The sequence below is a fragment of the Thunnus maccoyii genome, chromosome 4, assembly GCF_910596095.1.
Source record: "Thunnus maccoyii chromosome 4, fThuMac1.1, whole genome shotgun sequence".
Taxonomy (NCBI): Eukaryota; Metazoa; Chordata; class Actinopteri; order Scombriformes; family Scombridae; genus Thunnus; species Thunnus maccoyii.
The window spans coordinates 25,138,532-25,161,619 of NC_056536.1; the positions used below are offsets into that span (position 1 = coordinate 25,138,532).

The 23,088-nt window shown below is 44.2% G+C and overlaps 1 protein-coding gene across 1 annotated transcript in view; it reads left to right on the forward strand.

The window, feature by feature from the left end:
• The window catches only part of camta1a (calmodulin binding transcription activator 1a), a 290,687-nt gene that overhangs the window by 150,380 nt on the left and 117,219 nt on the right, over positions 1-23,088 (forward strand). Inside the window, exon 5 of the mRNA XM_042408868.1 lies at positions 16,918-17,053. Within this exon, the coding sequence (XP_042264802.1) occupies positions 16,918-17,053 (136 nt within the window). The remainder of the gene's footprint in view (positions 1-16,917; positions 17,054-23,088) is intronic.

Consider the following 23,088-nt stretch of genomic DNA (forward strand, 5'->3'; position numbering starts at 1 on the left):
TATTGGCTCAGTGGACATGGGGTATTTTTCTGGCGTTGTTTCAGGCCACTCACCTCGTAAAGGGGGGCAAGGTCAATGCTAATCACTGCTTACATAATGGATTTGCATGATCGTGTGGGTCTTCCATCTTAATGACACCAGTGGAAAATGCCATCTCATACTTTGCTTCAGAATATCCCATCAATGCACAAATTGCATCCTCTGTAGTGATTAAGAAAGCCTTGACACATGGCTAATGTTTTTATCACGCTGTTCAAACCACTGGGTGACCATTTGTGTCTTGTTGATAGGGACATTGACATCCTGGAAGGCACTGTTCCCATCAAGAAAGAGATGCATTATGGGATAAAGGCAATTGCTGAAAATTAATATATGATCAGCATAGAGTTTGCCTAGCTGACAAAGAAATGCTGAAACCAAAATCATGACAGAAAGTTTACCCCTTGTCAGTGCAGAGCCACCTTATCTGCTGTTTATGCTGATGCTTTGATCACACCCTGTAAATATAACATGTAGGCAATGACAATAGTCTTCTGACTTGGCCATCATGCTCGTTATGTGTGACACAGAAACTTCTACTCAGGCTTTTCTAAATTGCCAAAAGGGCACACATTGTTTTTGGTCTCCTTTCTACTTTAAGCTCCAACAAATGGTGAATGAGGCACAAAACAAAGAGTCCTTTGAAGAACAAAGTGAACCTGGCACATACAACGACTGGCTGGAGAAGAATCCTATTGCAAAGATTGCATGCTTTCAAGACAGGGGAGGGAAAAGCATCCCTAACAACAAAATGATATAAATTACCACTGTTATGGTCTATACGGTTCAATTTAATGTGCTTGTAATGATAAATTATTTTGGTTATGAATCTAAAGTGGACCTGAGTGCAGTCGGAGCAGCAGGACTGTTAGAACAATTGCAGCTGTCTCCCAGGGCTGTGGCCATTAGTCAATAAATTAGAAAGTAATTAGTTTCTGCTTCTGTGGCTCTATTTGAAGCGCTTCACACAGGTGTAATGAAAATTTATTGGAGCTGTTGATCCGGAGGAGAAAAGAAAAGTAGAGGATTTGTAGCGTGTGATTGTAATGCAGGATTTCCATCTGCCTCTCTCCTTTTTTGCTTGCAGGGACAGGTAAAGTTAGCCATAATGACCAGTATAGAGAGATTTGGCTTCAGTGTTTGGTGCTTTGTCAACATGTCAATTAGATAGCAGCTATAAATATTTTTACATGTGGATACTTAATAAGACTTCCTTTTTTGAATATTTTTGAATTTATGACTTCAAATGATTTAACTTTAACACTAAGGACAGGACTTCTGGTGAGAAGAGCCAAGTGAAAATGGCCAAAATCAACCCCCAGACATTCATCCACCAAACTCTGTTGTCTTATTTACAGTCATAAAGGGTCCTAAGGGCAAAGTTATGGGCAGATAATTCACATACAACATACAGCATCACATCTAGTGAATTAGCATTAAATTTCAGCAAGGTAATGTTTTCTTCGTTCTAATTTAAAAACGTCTACTGTGCTCACACAAGCCTAAGAGAAAGAGAGCTAGTTCCCTGGACTGTCTGTTTCATTCTGATTCTGTGTGCTTTTTGGCCAGCGGGCATCTTATCACCCTTTGCTCTTCATACAGCGCGCATATTTTTTCAGTGCCATTTGATGCACAGTCTGTCTTCTTACTCCTACACAAAAAAGGGAGAACGTCAGACTTCAGCCATCAGGTTTACCTAATTGAACAGCTTCACATTTCTCTTTCATGGCATTGTGTGTGGATCAAGGCAGTCACACGAAGCTTTTTGTTGGCAGACAACATCAAGGCTATTTGTTTTGTCTGGTGGAATGTAAGGTCAACAGGAAAGGGAGAACAGAAATTGGAAAACGCTCGCGCAACTGTGATGTCAATGAACGGCATGAAAGACAGACAGAGGGAGGGAGCCAATGTGGCAGCATATGGGTAAAAGAAAAATTAGAGGTGAAAGAGAGATGAAGCGGAGAGAGGAGGCAGTGGGAAGATGAAGAAACAAGCACAGCCGTGAAGTTGTGAAGGCAGCAAGAGAGAGAGGGAGAGAGAGACAGAGGAAGAGGAGGAAGGACGAGGAGTGGAACAGAGACGGGCTGGACGGATGAATCAGGACAATGATGCAGATCGGTCCCAGCTCAGGCTATGGCCAATTAGAATAAAATTAGCTGGACCTTGGCAAAGGCTAGGGCGCACAGTAGGGCAGGAAGAGAGGGGAGGAGAGGTGGGGGAGGGGCAAAGGGGGAGAATATCCCGGTGATTAAAACCAAATGATTAGTGGTGTGTAAGGCAGAGGGCTAGAGAGCTGGGGTCACCTGAGCCTGGAGGGAGAGAGAAGGTCTAATAGTAATGAGACCAACCTTCCCTCTCCTCGTTGGCACCCTCCTCCTCTCACCGTCTCACCACCCCTACCTTTTCTCTTGTTCAGACTCCATTTTTTCCGATAACCATTTTTCTCCATCTCCTACTGCTCTTTATTTACACATTTCTCTCTTTTTCTATCAGTGCGCCTTTCCCTGTCTGCGCCTCCTGCCTTCCTTAAGTAAACCCTATTGCTGTCTATTACTGTCTCTTGCCACTGGCCAAACGCACACTAATGCTATTGTTGTGGGAGACGGTGTAGCTTTTTGTGATAAGCAAAGATTTATGAGTGGTTTGTTTATCTTTTTTAATCATGAGTGTAGATCTGCAGATGTATGGTAATAGATGGCTTGAGCTGCAACAAAAACTCTGGCATCTGTGGCAGATTCCCCATGCACCGGTCAGAGTGCTCACTACTGTCTAAACCAACAATTGTCTGAGATATAAAGCAGTATTTTGTCCAATATCCACGGTTGTGTCTCACAGAGTAGACGAGGCCAGATAACATGGATAGTCATAGGAATCCCCAGTGTCTCGGTTCGATTGGGCTTTGAGCTGCCTCCCATGAGTAACTCACAGATCCGGTCTTGTAGGCATCTTCTGTACTATGTGTGCATATGTAATTTTGTTGGTGTATGCAAGTACGTGCTTCTGCATGTGCAAGAATGTAAGCGTGTGTATCTATCAATAATGAGGCCTACCCATTGGCATGTTTAATGGCTAGAAGCATGCTAATGCCCAGAGGCAGCCTCATTGATGCATATACTCTTTAGGCATCAAAGCACAGCCTAGAAGGGTAAAGGTAGTGGGTTGTGTGTGGAGGAGCACTGTTTTTCCTGCTCTCTCTGATGCTTGTTATACTTCCTCAAGCACCGTATTCACCACCACTATCCTCCACCATCACCTTACTGCCTGCTTTTTAAGTCCAATGTTGGGCAACCTGTTGGAGCCCGACAAACATTTTAAAACCAAACTTCATTTATTCCACCAATCCAGACTTTTTGTTTTACTTTGATGTAGCCCAGATCCTCTTTTTTTTCTTAGTCCTCACCTTACCCTGTCTTGTTTTTTTTATTTTTTTTTGGCTACTGGAGTGCCGAAAAATTGGACAGCTTCAAATATGTTAAGCTTATACAGTAAGCACCTCAATGTCTTGCCATTCTTTCATGTCTTTCTCAACTTTTTTTTTCTTTCATGTCTTTCTCAACTTTTTACAAATGAGAAAAGCTTTGCAAGAAAGGACCCCCACCCACCTAGAGGAGCAGCAGAGCAGTTAATCAGCTTCTCCTCGTGACGTCTGCCGTGAATAGGTAGAGATATCATTGTGTCTTTTTCCAGGGAGGCAGCCTGGGTAACACCAATATGGTGCGAATCAACAGGCAATCATGCAGAACATACGAGAGAGAGCTCTGATAGCCTGAGAGAAATCCAGCTCCTAGATACTACTCCATGCCCCAACTTGCCTTAATTACAAACCTTTGCAAGTTTCCCTAAATTAGATTTGCTTTTCTGTGGGCACACTATTTCTGGTAAGTCAGTATTATTTTTGCAAGACACTTTTTTTGCAAGAGCAAAGACCTGATGGTTCCCTTTATCTTAAATGTCCTCTGACTCCCTGCTGCCCTTTTACTTTCCCCTCTTTTTTGCTCTTTCCATTCATCTCTCCATCATACTCTCTGTCTCTCTTGTCTCTTTCAAACTCTCATTTCTCAGTTTATTTTTCCACTCTGCTGTAGCTGAGCAAAATTTCCTCTGCAGAGAGGTAAAGTACAGTAGGCCCATCAGCCCTGGAGGACTAAAGGAGATCAGAAGACATGTCAGAAGTCTGGTGGGTCTTTTCCACACAGATCCAACTCAATAATGTGGTTGAAACCCATAGAGAAAGAGCAAACACAGCCCTGGGTCCTGACCACGGGTCTGCAGTCATGGGAGACAAAGATGGGCCTGACTGCAGTCAGACAGACAGGCCCGAATAAAGAGATATATCCACAGGGTGGATTGGTTGCTGAGAGAATGTATTTCTGCGTGTGTTCCACTCTACAATGGCAGGAAACACAGGTAGCTACATGCACACAGGGAGAGAGAGAGGGAGAGATGTGACAAATAGACAGTGTCCTATATGTGACCATTGTTTGAGTTGCCAAATTGCTCTGTTGTTGGCCAGCGTTGTTTGCTACAGGACACCGTGATGAGTTTTTCAGTTTGGAGAACATCGGAGAGAAGGAAAAAGAGAGCAAATAAAGGCCTTCCCTGTTGGCCATCTGTGATGACTTAGCCAAGCCAGGAGACTTATAGCACGGTCTAACACATAAGGCCCGGGGACTTGTATCACTTTGAAACAAGAAAAGGAGAAACAGAGTAAAACTGCCAATGTTTGCTGCAGAGCTCCCTATGTACAGTATTGTACTGTATTACAGTGCCCCAGAATGGCCTCTGGTCGGAGGTGAGCGGTGGCAGTTTCAGCTGGCCGTAGGGACAGTGGACAGGAGGCCTGGTCAAGTAGACGACAGCGAGGGTCACAGGGTCCCTTGGGGAGGAGATATCCCAAAGGGGGTGGGCAGATGGGGTCTGGAATGAGTGTGTTCTCAGACAGGTGGATGGCTGTCACCCTCATTTCGCTTCCGCCAGCAAGCAGGTGGCCTCTCCCTCCTCCTCTTCCCCTCAAGGGTCACCTTCACATGGCACTGCTTCCCCCTGCGTCCCATCCTATCTTATATACTGTATGCACACACACTTATGCTCACACATGGACACACACACATACCAATGGTTCTCATACTGTGTGACTCTCAGTCAACCCCAGCACCTGGGGGCTGGGTGCGTAAACAGTCGCTCTCAAGGTTGAACCCAGGTGTTTCATTTCCATTAAGGCCTTCATCACATTCACAGCCTCCTCCCTCTGACTTTGGTCATAACACAGACGGAATAGTCATTAAATTTCAGATTACCTTTTCTTTGCCTTTGTAGATGTTGAGATGTACAGGGTCTATTTTAGATGTCTGTCTATGAAATAATTATCTCCCAACTCTCTGCCCCTGACATCTTCAAAAGAGGATGTTCCATTGATGATTTTTGCCCTACATCATAGCTTTGCTCTTGCCGCGACTCTAAAACCCAATATAGCGTAATTAAACTAACAAAGTGACATCAATAAAGACAGAAGTGCTCTGTAATTACAGTCTGTGCTAGGACATCATAAGCAGGCAGTGTCATCACCCTAACGAAGGAAATAAATCGATGGCAGACAGACAAAGCCCCGCTTTACGATCCCCCTCTCCTCTGACACACAAAGCCAACCATAAACACGAGTAAGGCGAGAGTTTAATGGCAATCTTAAAGTTGCAGAGGCCACTAGCTTGTCTTTACTGCTCCTGCCCAGGAATACAATGGGTGCCTTGACACTTTCACCACTCCCTTCCTCTCCTTCATTAGTTGTGCTTCTCACTGTTTCTTTCCCTCAGTCTGCCTTTTCCCTTCTCCTTCCCTCCTATATGGTGTCTGGTCTCCTCACCCTCTGGAGACACATGAGTGGCAGGCCTCCCCCTTAATAACTGTGTATTCCAATTCTGACACGGTTGCACAAAACAGACACACATAGACTGACACAAACACACACACACACACACACCCACAAAAAAAAAAAAAAAGAAAATATGTTGCAGGATTCAAGATTGGCATTCCCACATTGCCTCTTCCTGCAGAGCGCCATGTGGACAGCGAGGCTAAATGTCAGGGAAAGATATTTAATTCCACGTGCACACACACACATGCATACAGCCGCACTCATAAACCCTACACAGACAAGACACCCCACACTGATAGTGTGTGGAGTGTGAGGCTAAATGTCAAGGGATGATGTAAATTCACATGATTGCTTCCAGAAGTAGTTCATCACGATGCCAACGCCGGCCAGATCAGTGTCTCATTGTCCTCCAAGAATTCTGCTGAGCAGGACAGTGGGGCTCCGGCAGGAACAGCAGACCATGTTTGTGTGTATGTGGGTGGCATGGGGAGGGTCCTCTAAATATATGAAAGCCACTGTCTCTCTCAACTCTGTGTTTCATCAGGGCTGACCCAGTTTCCTGAGAAATACATTGTATAAACTCACTGAGGAGAAATATTCTGTAAGGTACATATATATATTTCTATGTGTCTATACTGTACGTCACAGGCTTCAGCTCACACTAGCCCTGGCTATATCAAAGACACGAGAGAGTATAGGGATCAGACTCAGAGACTCAGATCAGAAATAGAGATATGTGCTATGTTTTAGTTTTGTATAACACTCTTCACACATCCAACGTGGTCTCTGGGCAAAAATAGTGGATCTCACTCAGCCTTCTTTCCCCCTACACATCATTTGTTCAAAGCAAACCCTGCTGAATACGACATTTGAAAAAAAATATGAGCAACTGATGAGTTGTAAAGTTGTGTATACTACTAAGTACGTATATGTACCACATTGATGAATAAAACATAAGTTCCATTCAAGAGCATGTCTCCCTTTGCCAGGCCCTATATGCGGCACAGAGCCAGAAGCAAACTCTTTTCCATGCTGTGGCTGTTGCCTTGACTCCCCACCCACCCACCACCACCACCCCCCCCCACCCCTAAATTCTCACTGCCTACTTGCTGAGGTGACTGATGAGCAGACTCACTGGTGTGTCAAATATGGGGGAAATAGTCAATCAGCCAGGCCGGTGTGACAGGCCTGCGTGCTGCTGTAGTTTGGAAATGCTGCTGCAGGAAGTGTGTAAAAGTCATGTTCTGTGCCAGACTGAGGATAAACATTTTATGGTTGTGGAATAGGAGGGTTACACCTCTTCCCTCTCTGGAAGGCATGGCTAGATCCTCATTGTATCTGTGTTTAGTCCACCCCAAGCTGTGTGGGATTTATTACGCTATGCTGCTATCGTGCCAGCCGGGCTTGAGTGTGTCTCTGTCTGTCTGTGTATTTGTGTTTGCGTGTGCTGTGTATCTGAGTATGTGTTTTTTTTTTTAAGAAATAAAAGGAGTAAGGGAAGAAAGGATAGAGAGAATGGTTGTGTGCGGATCATTTATGGAGGAGAGAGCGTTGATGTGATTTAGTGTGTGGGAGCTCCATGGGCCACTGAACTTGGAAAATGAGAAGGCAGAGGTGGCCATGATTAGAGGTGCGCCTTGCTGACTACATTGAGTGTATTCAGATGTGTGTGTACATGCACCATGTAGATGGCTGTGGGAGTCTGTAGCTGGACGGGGGTAGATAAACAAAGCGGGACACACACAGACAGTCTATCATCTTCATTGTCCGGGGTAGAGCCTATCAGTGTTGGTGTGTATAACCAGGAGAAGTAGAGTTGACTTATCCTCTGCTTCGCTCAGTCACACTATGTGTGTTTGTATGTGTGTGAGGGATGTGAGGTCCTGGCCCCAGCTGATGCATCAGAGACGGAGCGGAGTGATCTCAGACATGTGCCAAGGGCCAAGGTCAAGGGTCATCATATACAAATATACCCAGAGAAATAGAGTGTGAGAGAGCACCGGGCCTGGGGGACCACTTGACTAACACTCTCACCCATAACATCATATACTACCCACATCCCTCCTTTCAGTCAGTCTCCCCATACACTCCTATTTTTCCTCAACAAAACATGCCAGAAATAATTTTAAAATGTAGTTGGTGTCAAAACTTTTTTTTTTTTTATTGCAAATAGTTAACGAGTGATATTTACTATAAAAATAGCAGTAGATGAGATGAAAAATGCCAGGAGTTCATAAAGGAAAGAAAAACAGTTCAGCTTAATATCTTTTAAACATGACAGTCTTTATGTCATTTAAGTTTTCTATTTGTATTCTCTTTGTTTTGACTTACAGACATAATAAAACTATTTAAGCCAGACCCGTCATGTGCATATCTGTTTAGTCTGTGACAAATAATGTCACTTTCGGAAACCCAACTTCCTTATTTATTCAAGGTATTTCTTCTTCAGTCACGTAGTTCCATGAGGATTGTCTATATATCATCCTCCATCCATCCTGAAAGTAACTGCAACACTGTTTCATGGTCAATGACTGCAGAGTATCCACAGCATCTACAGAAGCAGAATGGTCTACTTTTAATTGTCAACAAGTAAACAAGGTTTTCTTTTGTCTGAATTATTATTTTTTCTTTGTGTCATCAGTGTACAGTAGATTTGCTGAGTGTGAATGCAATTTTCTATGAATGCCCTGCTCCACATTGACACAGTTGTACACATTTGTAGCTGGAAGCTTCCCAATACAACCACATTTTGATCTTTCGGCCAGCTGAGCAGCTATAATCTTTTTTTGTAGAAAGTTGGATCATACTGATAGTCCCACACACTCACTGCTCTCCTGCTGCCATGCTGCAGCTAAAACTCATTTTGATGATCAATAAATTAACTGACTGCAAATTATCCACAGCAAGAATAAAAATACTTCCATTGAATATTTTTTTCTAATTGTCAACAGATAAAAAGGAATAACTAGCATATATATTGCTGTTGTTGTGGAAAAGAAATGCCATCATACTGGCATAACATTCTCATTAACATACAGAGCACCACAGCTTTTTATGCAAGCAGATAGCTTCCTTTATGTTTCTTTATAATGGACAACGCACAGATGTGAAAAGGATGTTTAAAAATAGAAATCAAAAAATAAAATTCAAAATTCACTTGAGTTTTTTCTTTGACCGCTGAATTTACTGGGAAACATGACTGTTTTTCGCTCATTCTCCCTTTTATCTCATATCAAGACCACACACAATACAGTAGGCTCCGCTCTGTTGTCGCTCTGTATACTCAACATTCTGGCATGGATAGTGTTTACGGAGGCGAATCACAGTGTGTCAGTATTTGTGTAAAATCCCTACACCACACACAGAGATCAGAGAAGAAAGCAAGTGCTATACCATGAACTTCATCCTGGAATCCAATCCAAGCATTACCGCGGAGGTGGCTTGGTCTCCAATATGTTTAGTGTTACCTCACAATCGTATCAGCTCTGCAATGCAAGCAATGCTTGAAATTCGATTTGATCTGCATGGCCACCATCACTTGACCATGGCTGGTGTCCGTCCTTCTCCCCCCCCTCATTCTCTATCTGTGGCTGAGCTGCTGCTGAGCCCTGGGCTCCAATTAATCCCATGATGCCTGGCTGTGGTTGGTATGGTGACCAGACAGGGCACAGAGAGAGCTGTGATTCCCAGGTGAAAGGTGGGATAGACTTTCTGATTCGCTCCAGCACACAGATAGAGTTACAGCTCAATTTCAACCTCTTGCCCTCACTGGTCTATCCTCATGACTAAAATAGGACCAAGGAATAGGAGAAGGGAGGGGAAGAATAGCTTCTTTTTTTTTCTTTCTCTCTGTTTTCCTTTCTGTCTCACTCACTTTTCTCACTCCTTTTTTTCTCACTCCCTCTTTTCAACCCCACCACACCCGCATCCTTCACTGTGCTGACATTTTAGTGACAGAAGGGACTCTGAGATGGGCTTTATAGCTTGGTCAGCTTGTAAAGCAGCACTTCCAACTCTGTAGTTCTGTTTCACTTTAAAAAGTGGAGTTTTTTTGACCTCACTGGCTCTTTATCCTTCTCTCTTTTCAGTTGTTCCTACTGCTTGTGCTTTGTTCTTTTACCTTTTTTGTGGACAAGGCAGGATTTGTGAATTAATCATAAGTGGTTCAATAGCTGGCCCTAGCTCTGCTCCGTCACTGGGGGATCAATAGGGGAAGGTCAGTGGCACTGTGGTGACTGCTCTGGAGGAGAGACAAGACAAGGGCCATGTCGCTCCATCCATAAGTTCGGTCTGGCATGAAGCATGATGGGAAGGAGACCCTGTCCTTGCCCCATCCTGTCTCTGCCCTGGTCTCTAGAGATACAGGCAACTGCCCTCTTCTCAGGTAGACTTCAAGGTCCCCTTGTTATCCCCATATCATCTTGGATTTTGCCCTTACTTTTTAAAAATCTGTAATATCTTTATTTTAAAGTAGTAGGTGTTTCATACTCATGAAGAAAAGTAATAATTTGCTCCTTCATGTAAAACTCTTGCCAGTATAAAGCGGTTCACAATTTCAAGGTTTTACAGTTTGTGCTCTAGCTTTATGATCTAGGTTTTGATTCTCTTTCTTTTGCTTTTCTTCCTCTGATCCATCCTTGCTTTTTATTCCCATACTTGCTTTCACACTTCTATGTTAAAGACCGCCAATGAAAAGTTGATGTTACTTGTTGAACGTGGCATTAAGTAAAGAGAAATAAAAATCTTTGATTCTCTGCTCTGAATAGGGCTTTTGAAAGTACATGACCACATCATTAACTTGGTGGCTAAAATTCTCCTGCTTTCCATTTAAATAAAAAGCAAGGTTTTTGTTACTAATAATGAAAACCTGACCTTTTCTTACTGCAGTCTAGTTTGACTTAGATTTAATTGCATTAGTATTTTCTTACCATGGGAGAACATAAGCTGCTAAAACAGCAACTTTACCCCACGACATAAAATAAGGCTGTATGCAATTCCCTGCTGCTCATGCATTATTGAAAGTACAAAAGCATCCTCTTTATAGAGTGTCATAATAAGGCAGTGCTACAGGACTTAAGTCTACACATGCACGATGCACACAGCATGTAGTTGTCAGCAGGAGCCGGGCTATAGAGAAGCTTCATTCTGATGGCACCTTTATTTACAACGTACTGAGACACACCACGGATGATTTGTGAAGATTAGCAGAGGGGATGTGAGGTATGAATCATCGTCTCTATAGTCACTATTTCCAAGTAAGCATATGCATACTGACTAAAGGCTGAAAATAGCATTCACCACAAATATGATGTGGAAGCCTTTTGAGCAAGCAGTTGAAAGTCATCAACATTTCAGCCCAGTTAAACATATTATACGCGCTCACACACACACACACACACACACATACAGCAACAGTGTGCATTTCACGAGTGAATAAGAAATGTCTTCACAGCCAAAACCTTACAAGCACTGAAATTCAAATTCCTTGTCACCTAAGCTGTACATCAAAGCTATGATGTGTATGTGTTGACACAGAGAATGGAGTGGTGTAACCAGTGTACGACATTGCTATTTGTAAATAACCTCCCAACCTCATCCACTGGCACGAGCTGAGAGCTTTAAGTCTGAGAAGTGATGGCAGCCTCCCTGAAATGTGCATGAAACCGGCTTAGCGCTATCAGCGCAGCATCACCGCCAGTCACCAGCCTCCCTCTCTTTCTGCAGGGCTGCTGTGGACCAGATAAGAGCAATGGACATACACCACCCTCCTCCCCTACTGCTTCCATCCGCCTTATGTTGTCCCCCAACAATCCTCCCACCCTCCCACACCAATTCACCCTTATCCTCTTTACAAGGTCTTATAGGGACAGAGACACTGATGTGTAGCTACAACCGTAATTTATATTCTTTGTAAATTGTCTGTGATTTTTTCATTCAGATAAGTGCGGGGGGAACATCTGTTTTGTGCTGGAAGGCAGTGGGCCGGGGCCTGACTTCTGTGGCAATCACTGGCAGTATAGATAGAGAGGAAAGAAGGGAGGCTCACAATCTGTCTCCCTCTCCTGAATTACAACTCCAGGGGCCTAGCTACCCTCTCATCATTACTGTCGTATTTACTTGAACACATTGGGTAAACAAACATTGTTCTCCATCTGTACAGCCTTGGAGATCAGTAGATGATACCATGTTTGGCAAACTTCATCATTCATCTCAATCTATTTCATGGCAATTATTGTGCCTCTCTGTTTTCTCTCTTAATTATCTTTAATACTGTCCAAAGATGACTGTGGCATTTCAGCCTTTCCAGACAGTCAAGAGTAGAAAGAATAGAAGGATGTGATATGATTTAAACCAAACATGTTGCTTAACTTCCAGCTGGCTGACGCACCACAATACCCCTTACTCCCTTACTTACCATGTATAATGAAGCACTCATGGTTGAGGGCTAAGGCCACTCAGGACTAGAGTAGTAAGAACTGTGGGCGTCACAGTGGCCAGACGTTGAGGCCTCATTGGCAGTCAAAGAGGAGCGCGACCTGCGGCGTCTCGACATACGAACACTAGCGGGGGAGTTGGAGGGGTTCAGAGCAGTGCAGACATTGAATCTCAATCCCGGGGCCGTGGCAGATTTACATTTAAAGTAGTTTTAGCAAACGCCCCACTTCCTGATGCATTCTTTCGCAGGGCTGAAGGGAGCAGCTTATCTGCGAGTCATCAGTCGCACGTGATGCGTCCAGATAGGAGCTCCCAAGACAGAGCCCGCACCTTTCTGCTCACACATCCGGCGCAAAGATGATGCGCCATATAATGGAACACCGTCGCTTGAAGTATAATTACATTACATGTGGAAACACCTCTGCTCAGTGTCGACACCTCCGGATGTGTATCAGTTTGCACGCGCACACATGTTTTAACACATGTGACCTATGTTTTACCTGTGATTGACAGAAACAGTAATGACCAGCATCAATGTGTTATTGACGTTCTGTCATTCTTCTTGCTGTTAATGTTATCCCAAGATGAAGCAACAGGGTTACTAGAAACTTGGTGTGTGTGTGTGTGTATATGTGCGTGATTCATGCATGTGAGTGCTCAGGGGCATATTTGTTCCTCATATTCATACTTAATAGGGTCAGTGTGTGACACCAAATGCAGGTGTGCATATGTGTGTATGTGGATGTGTTTAGATGAGTAGTAGGTATAAGTGTGGTTGTTGACACAGTGGGGTAAAGGCTGTGATGGCTGAAGGCTCTGATGGGTAATTGAGAACAGCAGGTGTCGCCTCCCTTCTGAGCCACTTCAGGCCCCAACCAGCTCACCCTCCGATCTTCAAAGCCTCTGCTCTCCTCTCTCCTCTCCACCTTCCTCTCCTCTCCTCTCCTCTCCTCTCCTCTCCTTTCCTCTCTCCTCTCCATCTTCCTCTCCTCCCCTCTCCCGTCTTCTCCTCTCTTCTCTTCTCCTCTCCTCTCCTCTCCTCTCCTCTCCTCTCCTCTCCTCTCCTCTCCTACCGGCTGTACTGCCAGTTGAGCTTGCTGGAGAGAAAAACAGCATGTATGGTATTAATCAAACCCAGGGCACCATGGGGAATAGGGCAGAGTGAGGGTGTGGGGGAGGGGGGGCTGGAGCCCAGCTATTACTGCTACACCGGTTCACCAAGACAGAAATATTTCATTCTCTGTAACCCTTTTGACAAGAATACATCCAGCAGCACAGAATTCATACCATCATATACCGGAATGCCAATTAAAATGCTGTATGCTTGTCTTACACTTGAGTACACTTGATACAGTTGAGTAGTTTTGAGTCCGGTAATACAGAAATAGCTTATTTCATGTAATATAAGTAATATATTGAGGACATAATGTGTTAGATTTTTTTTTTTGGTTGGGTATTCTATGAATAGCAAGTTACCAAAAATGTGTATGAACTTATACACTAAGCCTGTTTTTGTTATGCATAATGTTTATTCAATTCAGATCATTTCTAAGTTCCATTACTGTGTTTTCACAGAACATTTTAGTATGATTCACCAGAGCTGTGGAGTCTCCCCACTGATCCCTGTTGGAACAGGAGAATCTCTCACACTCAGAGATTTGTCTTTCTCAGTCTGTCTGTTTTAGCTTCTCTGTCTTTTCTCCTTTAGTGCCTATAGACCTTTAGACAGTAGAGCTGAGCCCGTGAGCCGGTGGGCCAGGGCTCCCCTGCTTTGGCTTTGTTTCCCATGCTGAACACGTCACCAGCCTCATAAACCCCCCACCCTCCCCTGACTTTTTCAAATGAACAAATCTGATTGAGCGAATGCCATTACCTGGGTAAATGAATGATTCCTAAAGGACTGGACAAGGCCTAACACCACCCTGAGGGTAAAGCTTATTATCGCTGCAAACTCCAAAGAGGAGAGAGACGGCTGTGGAGCTTGTGTGCACTTTGTCAGAGGCCTGTATTTCCATATTAATCTGCCACATTTAGGCATCTGAGACAGAGGGCCTCCTGTCACGCTTCTTTGATAACAGAGCAGTTAGCTTTTTCTCCTCATGTATAAATATGTATAATTCTGATAAGATTAATTGAAACGACTAAGTATACAGTGGTAGGAGATGAGTAGGAGGGAGAAGGAGGGAGACAGCGGGAGAGAGAAGAGTCACATTATGTTGCCAAAGCATGCATTTTAGACTGGCCTCTGCCTCAGACCTACTCCAGTGTGGGTGCCTAGGCTCTCTCCTCTGGGTCCAAAGTGCCTTGAATTGAAAATAGCATCTACCTAACAGTCCCTCAAAAATAGCTGAGCGAATAAGTTTTTGCGCCGAGCCGATAAATACGGCGTGGAGCCTCTGACACCGAAGCCTCACCCCAATTTCCAGTGCTCTGGAGGAGATCAGATAGCCCTGTGTCATTTGATTTTCTGCCTTATCTCATCCGCGCCCATCTTTTTGTCTCACGCAGGGCTACATTTTAAGAAGCACACACTCCTTGTATCTTTTGAAGGACAAAACCCAGAATGATATCGAAACAAATAATAGGATCACACTGTTATAGAGGGCCGTTCCTGTGTTTGATTGATACCAAGTGCTTACGTAGGCATGTCAAATGAGTGTCCTTCAAGTGACATTTAGGATGCAGATCTGTAGAAGTGCATGTCGAGATTGCGGCAAAGTTCTTAGTTCATAAGAGCCATTTATGATCACGCCTCCACAATGGGTGACATTACGGATGTTGTAAATTAGAACATAATTTACACTTTGTGTATATCCCATACAGCCATTGAGCAGTTCCACTTCTCAAATTGACCAATAAAAATGTCTGTTTAATAGTTGTTTTCTGCAAAGTATGCTGAGTACTAAAAAAGAGAGGGCAGTGAGTGAGGAGAAGACAGCAGGAGAGAGGGAGGTGTGGGAGAGTGGAGGTTAGGGATCCTGAAAGATGAAACAAGAGGGAGAGAGAAAGCAGAAGAGGAGTTGGAGCGAGGGAGGAGACAAAGACAGTCCCTGGTGCACAGCCTGAGTTGACTGACGGCAAGAAGAGGGGGCTGTAGAGAGAGGAAGGCAGGAGGAAAGGGAAGAAGGGAGATCAGCAAGGAGTGAGCACGTCAGTGTGTGAGTGGCGTCTCTCATTAGAAGGTGCTGTCAGGGGCCACAGAGGGGGACTGCAGGGACCCCACCTCCCCCCCACCACTCCTCCCTTTCCACTGGCCCTTGAGATCCGGGCCGAGAAAATGATTGATGAGTGATACCAAGATAAACACGCGCCCTGGCCCCCAAAGGCAGCCCTGCAAAATGATGCATGCAGCGTTATAAATAAACCATATGAAAAAAACAATAAACAACAAAACAATGCAAAACAAGCTTTGGGTTTTCTTATTTTGGATATTGTTACAGAAGACACAAATCAACCCGGCTTTTGTTCTTTGCTTTGATGAGACTTTTTCTAGTTTAGGGGGGTTTCTAGTTTTATATGCATGTGTCTGTGTCTGTGTGTGTGTGTGTATTGTGCTTATGCATGTGAACAGCGAGCACAAGGCTAACAAGGCCCACCAGCTGACTGGATGGTTAAGCCCCCCTCAACAGTTACATTGCCTCCTCAGCAGCTTGGGCAGGCGGCTTTCCCACTCATTCACTATGAGGCACCGAACACCGAGGCAAACCTGTTCTCATTTGGGAGAGCTCCAAATCATAGCAGCTGTGTATAGTGTGTGTGTGTGTGTGCTGGTGTGCCTGCGTGTGTGTGTGTGTGTTGGAGGAGCGCAAGAGTGCATGGTAAACTGATGTTCAGTGTGGCATATTGTATGTATGGATTCATACTGACGTACATAGCTACCCCACACTACACAAACACACACACACACACACACAAAACTATGTTCAACTGCTCACTAATTGTTGAGTAAGTCATAAATGTTTTATGTTACACTTTCTGTTAATGTTTAACACTGAGAGCCAAATGCCTCTGTTACAAATCGAAGTGGAAAGGCAGATTATCATCAAATAGTTACATTATATCATTATGAGCCTACAGGCTGTGGTCTGGTGGAGGGAGAATGAATTATGAATGGAGTGTGAGGGAGGATCTTCTCTTCCCCCTGGGGACTTCCAACACCACAACTCATTTAAGTTGGATGAATGAGAGATAAGGAAGGAACCCCCCCTCCACCTCCATACTGCTTGCCTCACACGCTGGCCTTCATGTAATTTACTCCGGGAGAAGGACTGTCACTTAAGCTGCTCACAGCACACACACTTCTCATTGGGAGAAATGTATGCTGAAGGGGGCTTTGTTCATTGTCAAAGCGTGCATACCAATGCTGAAAAACACCATAAAGAAGTCTTGTCATCTAAGTCACTGGTGCATTTTCTGCAGACTTGTGTCGGGCCTCTTTGTACATCTCTGAAATGAGTCCCTGAGCTGTGCTGTAGCTTTGCCTAAAAATTCTTCTCATCTCATCTCTCTCTCTCTTTTGCTCTCTCTCTCTCTCTCTCTCTCTTTCTCTCTCCTGTCTTTCACGGATCCAGGCCGCAGAATGGGTCGATGATATTGTACAATAGGAAGAAGGTGAAGTACAGAAAGGATGGCTACTGCTGGAAGAAGAGGAAAGACGGGAAGACCACACGAGAGGATCACATGAAGTTGAAAGTGCAGGGAGTTGAGGTGAGTGGGCTTTACAAGAGTTTTCGGATTTCGAGGGAGCGAATGGGGAAAGAGGCGGGGGTAGGGGTGGGTATGGGGCGGGCGAGGGCCAACCTTCACCCTGACACAGACAAACACAGGTCTACAGTGAGCTCTCCCCTGGCTGTAATGGAGACAGTCACATGCTGCTGTCTCCAAGGAGCCTCACCAAGAAACAATGCGGCACAACAATAGTTTTCCCTGGGAAGCCAGTGGAGTGGAACCGATTGTTTGTACCTTATTAAGGCTCTGGATGTTGCCTTTGCTCCAGAGAGCCTACATTAATCTTGCTGGCTCAAAGCAGTACTGTGGAGCTAGCGTTCCCTCACCTCACTCCAAGTCACTCCCCATACCAGCCGCTGCCATAAAAGGCCCAGTTGTATCTGTCCTTGGCTCACCTATGCTCAATTTCGCTCGACCTGAGGTGGTGGCAATGCAGTGTTGAAACCCTGGCTGATTTATCAGCATTCCCACACATGAAACCAGGCAAGTCTCAGGCCCAAATTCCTTTGCTCCCTTTGATTTCAATAGTGCTGAAGTTTGGGTTCTGGTCTCTTTCACATATTTAGCCAAAAAGCACTGATGCCAGTAGCACAGGAGTTGAGATAGAGTAGAGGTAGATATATGAGGGTGGGAAATTTTGGTCTCCCATTTGTGTGTGCGCACATGCATGCACACCATTCACACACACATAACCACACACCTCAGGGAGTGGTGTTGTTTGTGTCACACAGTGTGACAAAGACAAAGCTCAGGCATTCTCCCAACAGGGGCTATGCTCTCTGTTTGTACTCCTCCAGATATTTGTCACTCCAGGAAAATGGCCTCTTTCTTCGCCTAGCTAGCTCAGTGTCACCTCTGGTCCTGCAGTAGTCTGATAACCTGTTGGGACTGCACACATCCATCCTTTTGGACTCAGTTACATATTTTACAGTTTCTGACAGTCCTGGCTGTACAGAAGGTTTAGTCAGCCAACTTGCATTACTATGGTTAGGAATATAGATTATGTTCACATAACGATGTCTTTAGCTTACAGGAAAATCTCAAACTTCTGGATATACAAAGTCTGTTTTTTTTGTTGTTGTTTTTTAGGTGTTTGTTTCAACAGCAGGAGAGGTTCATAATTGCCAGTTTCACTTTTTAATGTTTGTTGGTGGCAACTAATGACAAATGAAAATCATTGTTAATTTAACAGGATGCTAAGACTTGAAAAGAGAAGTGTTTTGGTGTGAATTTACCAGGCCTTTTTAGGCTGTCCAACTAAGCTGTGTTGGTTTTCACTTGTATAACCATCTTCAGCTCTACCCAGGCCCCCACCTAAATTGCAGTGGGACATTGGTGTAGTATAATATTGTAGGAAAATTAGCTGACTCTTTTCTGGTAAAATTGCTTGTACAATCATTACAAGAGCAAGCTGTTTTCCCAAACCAGTCCTAAAGCATACACAAACAAAATGAATTAACAAATATTTAAAGCAGAAGATTTAAGTGTTAACAAATGTCACATGGAAATGTCCCTGTGTCTACCTTGTCTCTTGTGTCTGCTATATCTTCTCAGCGAGAGCCATTTCAGCACAGGTGGAAGCACTGTCCCCCAACAGAGCACTGGACTGTACTCCACTGTCCTATTTTCCAGCATCAGTGCTGGTCAATGCTCCAGAAAAGCAGACATTTTTCTTTAGAGTCACTGCCTCAATTGGCACATCACAGCTACTGTTTGTTTGGTACTTTCCATGTCCTGTGGTAGCATGTCTTCTCCTGTGGTCTTGTAGCTGTCACAATGGATGAGGAGAAACTTATTGTTAAGGTATAAAAATATCCAGACCTCCGTGACCAACAGTCTCAGCTTTATAAAGATAATATTTAGAAAATAAATTTCCAGGCAAGCCATAACTTAAGACATTGGGTCGTAAGGTGAGGAATCAAGAGAGATAAAACACAAAAGACTCTTGAATCCATGGCAGCAGTCCAGATTCATTTTATATGCTACATATTGTGCTGTATAAGCTGCGTGGTCCTAACTTGCCATGCCACAGCGTGTGCTAGGGTCTTCAGATGACATGCATCATATGATGCACTGCTTTCCTGTGGTGGCAGGTTTTGAACTTTAGCCAGACTGAAACAGAAACAACACATGCTGGAAAGAGGAAGGAGGGAGATTTCTTTCAGCTTCCAATTTCCGAGGCACAAATGTATGACTAGCTAAGAGCTTGCCGGCCGGTGGGCGTCACTCTCAAAACAACGATTGCTGTAATGTAAGAAAAGCTGAATAGAATAAGAAATGCATATAATAACCGTTTAGTGTTTTAGAATGAGCTTTTCTTTACATCCAAGTCGTCACTTGACATGAACTTTGAGTAATGCACCGGTGACTATTAAAGTATTATATGTCCATCAGTAGCAATAAGCAGTCGGAGGCTCAGATACAGTACATTTGTCAAATCATTAAACGTGTGTTGCGCAGTGTTTGCAACTTAAGACAAAAGGTCTCACACATACACACACACACACACACACACACACACACACACACACACACATTAAGACTGATGGCTGTTCACTGAGCTGAGGGCAGTAACTTGGAAGACAATGTAACGCTCCATCCTGTGACTTTGTTCTGTGAGCTCCTATATGTTGTAACCAGTCTAATTTACCAGAGCTAATTGCTGTGTGAGCAGCCAAGCCAGAGCAAGATGTGAAGGTGAGTTTAGTGGAGAGACACAGCACAGGTAGAAACTGACTCAGGACTGCAAAGCCACATGAGAGCTGACAGAAATAGGACCACAACAGCTATTTCATATACTGTAGAGACTGCGTTGTGTGTTTCTGTGTGTTTGTGTACACATCCACATCTTACAGCCTTGGAAGACCTAAGTCATGTCCTTTAAACACCTCTCCCCCTCAAGACTGACAGAGAGGGGTGATCCATCACTGTTGTAACCAGCCAATGATGGGATCCATAACTCAACATGCACAGTCATGTTTACTCTAAGCACATACAAATGACTTGACCTTTGCCCTCTGTTCGGTGAGGGTATGAGTCCACAGGAGAGGACGAAGAGATATCTATTTCTGCTCACTACTCTAGTTACTACTATTTAGAAGGAGAAAAGAAAGATCCATTATTCATCATACCTTCACAAGGCAGAACCCAATGAGTTGACATAACTTGAGTATAACCTTGCTTGTTTCTTTACGTCACTCACGCTGTGCTGTAACTGCCCTGATTCCCCAGCCATCCAGTGCTTAATAGAGGTTCTGTGGTTATTACATGGGCCAGGTTTAGTGCACAGAGAGGACAAGTGTTATGGGTGGTTCAGGCCAGTGATGTTCAGTGGCTCTGGCGAGGGAGAGGGTGTAAGTCCAGGCGCGAGGGGCCTTCTGGGGCCTGCAAGAGGCAGCCTAGCGTGGCAGGAGTAGTTGTCAGTGTGTGCTGCTGCTGCTGTCCTGTCTGCTCTGCAGTGCTGGCTCAGCAGCCCGTGTAAACCAAAGCTCTACTGTCTTGCGCCCCCTCTCTTTCTGTCTCTACGTTTAGCTCTACGTTTTTGTTTCTTTCTCCGTCTTCCTTCTCCGTGTCTTTCATTTCCTTGCCTTTTAATTCTTTCACTAAATGTTTCACTGTCCTGCTCTATTCCTCCACCTCTCTTTCTCCTTACTGCCTTTCTCTTCTCTCGCCTCCTCCCTCCACCACCCTCCAAGTCCACAGTCCAGACGGACAGAACCTTGAGTTGGGCGGTAATGCTCCCTGTTCCCTAAAATTGGAGCGCAGGGCATGTTGCGGCATTAGCGCTTAACAGGCCGTGAAATAGCAGCCTGCCTTCCTGACGTCTCCCCCATCACTCCAGGTGAGTTGGCCAGACGGCTGGATAAATGAGCAAGTAGCACCCCTAGCACCCAGCATGCGTTTGGGGCACCTGAGGAGAGATGTCCATCAGTGATTATGTCACCACACCCTGCTCTTACCAAGCTCAAGTTGTTCACCGGCTCTCGGCCATAGCCAAACTTCCATGAGGATCCTCCCGTCAATCAATCAGGCACCTTGGTTACAACAGGTTTTGATTGGCTTTATTCTTCCACAGAGTGATGTCATCTCAATTCAGGCTTTAGGTCTCATGGTGTGCATAGCTCTAGCATCCCCTGGCTTCTTGCTGTGAAATAGCAGAGACCTCAAACACATCTGCTTTGACAAACTCTAACTGATCTCCGTTCTGCTTCTTGTCAAGCTTTTACCCCAATTTTACCGTCTCTTCTTTGCTGATTAGCTGTTAATGTGGACTCAACACCCCCATCTCACCCACTCCTCCTCTCCTTCTATCCTATCTCCCCATTATTCCTAAGCTTTAATAAACTCCCTCAAACGCAGATCGATTTTCTCTTAAGTGAAGGTGGCAGTGTCTCTGACTTATTTCATTACCACAGGCTAATTATACCGATTGAAATGAGCTTCTCTTCTTAAGGTGTGCTGTGCTGCTCTGCGTCGCCCCCACTCTCCAGACTTTAATGCCAATACAGTTTTCTACCAATTCCCTAACTCCCATTCCTGCCTCAGCTTCACCTCACCATCCCTTCACCCCACCCTCTCACTCTCCACCACCTAAATAATCAGCTGGTGCGTCCTTAGCCCCCGTAACTTGTCATTTCATGTTGGATCCACCCTAATGTGTGATTTCAACTGTGCAACTGTGCAATGAAGGAAGGTAATGGAGCATGCTGGTGGCTCAATCGCCTCTGTTCATTGATAATAATGAAGACAAATGTCAAAACATTAGTTGCTAATGTTGTAATGGAGTGGATGCTAGTGAATGCGTGCTGGATGCTACACTGCATTGGCTTTCAATATCACATGACCTTCAACATTTAACTCCTCTTTTTATTAGTAGTCTAGCCCTTCCTTTTGCAGCAAGTCAAACATTAACATTTTTTGTCCATCCAAGCAAATTTTTATCTGAATTCTCATGACTCTCTCAAGGCACAAGTTTGTACCTTAACCTTTTTCTCTGCTAGTTAATATATGTTGGGAAGATATAACATCCCAATTTCATGGCCACCTGGGTGGGTAGCATTCATGTAGTGGGTAAGTTATATTCGAACTAGCTGTATATCTGTGAAATAGAGGTGTTTTGAGTGGCTGTATGTTTTTTTTTTCAGTAGCAGTGGTAGCTGTGATTTACAGATGCAGCAGCTGATATCACCAGATTGTGAGGCCAGATGTGAGAGGGCACTAAACAAACCCCTGTTTCTGAGAGGAGGTGACACCATGCATGCTTTCCCTCCTGCCCCTGCTCCAAGTCAACTGTGAAATTAAGATCAGATTACTGATACAGGCGATGCCCAAAGCAAAAAAGTTTGTATTTTCCATGTTTATTCAAACTTGTAGGCTGTCTGTTAGACAACAGTCAGTTGCCTGCTTTGTAAAGACAGTAAATCGATTACTGTTTCCATTGTCTCCTCTCTCTCGCTCCTCTCCTGGAGCCAGCTTTGTTATTCACTGTTTTCTTTCTTTGCCTTGGAGCTCACACAGCTAGCTCTTCCTTTTTGAATTACTTGATAGTGGAGGAGTTAAGTCCAATCTATGTGTGATATTCTAAAGATGGTTACCATGGTTATAACTCTTAACCTTATGCTCTCACATAGAGCAATAGTCAGTGAGTGGTTGCAGAGGCACATGAAGTATATGGTTGTTACTACTGGTACATTTATTCAGGCTAATATGAGGTGAACATAAAATTGGAAAGACAATGAAATGTAAAAAGCTTCACAGTATAATAATGAACAAAATCACACTGGATACAAATTAAATTATAACAAAGGCCTTTATTAGAAATTGCAGCATTTAGCTTTAAATGTTACCTTGCACAGTAGGTTGGTGATGGAGCGGGATATCCATTTTAGTTATTGTGTGAATTTTTTTTATCCAGCACAGTAGATTAAAGCAGTGATCCTCTCCCCAGCATAATGGCTTAATGGGGGTTGTTATGTTGTTATTAGCGACTGAACCAAAGCCTTCCCTCATGAACG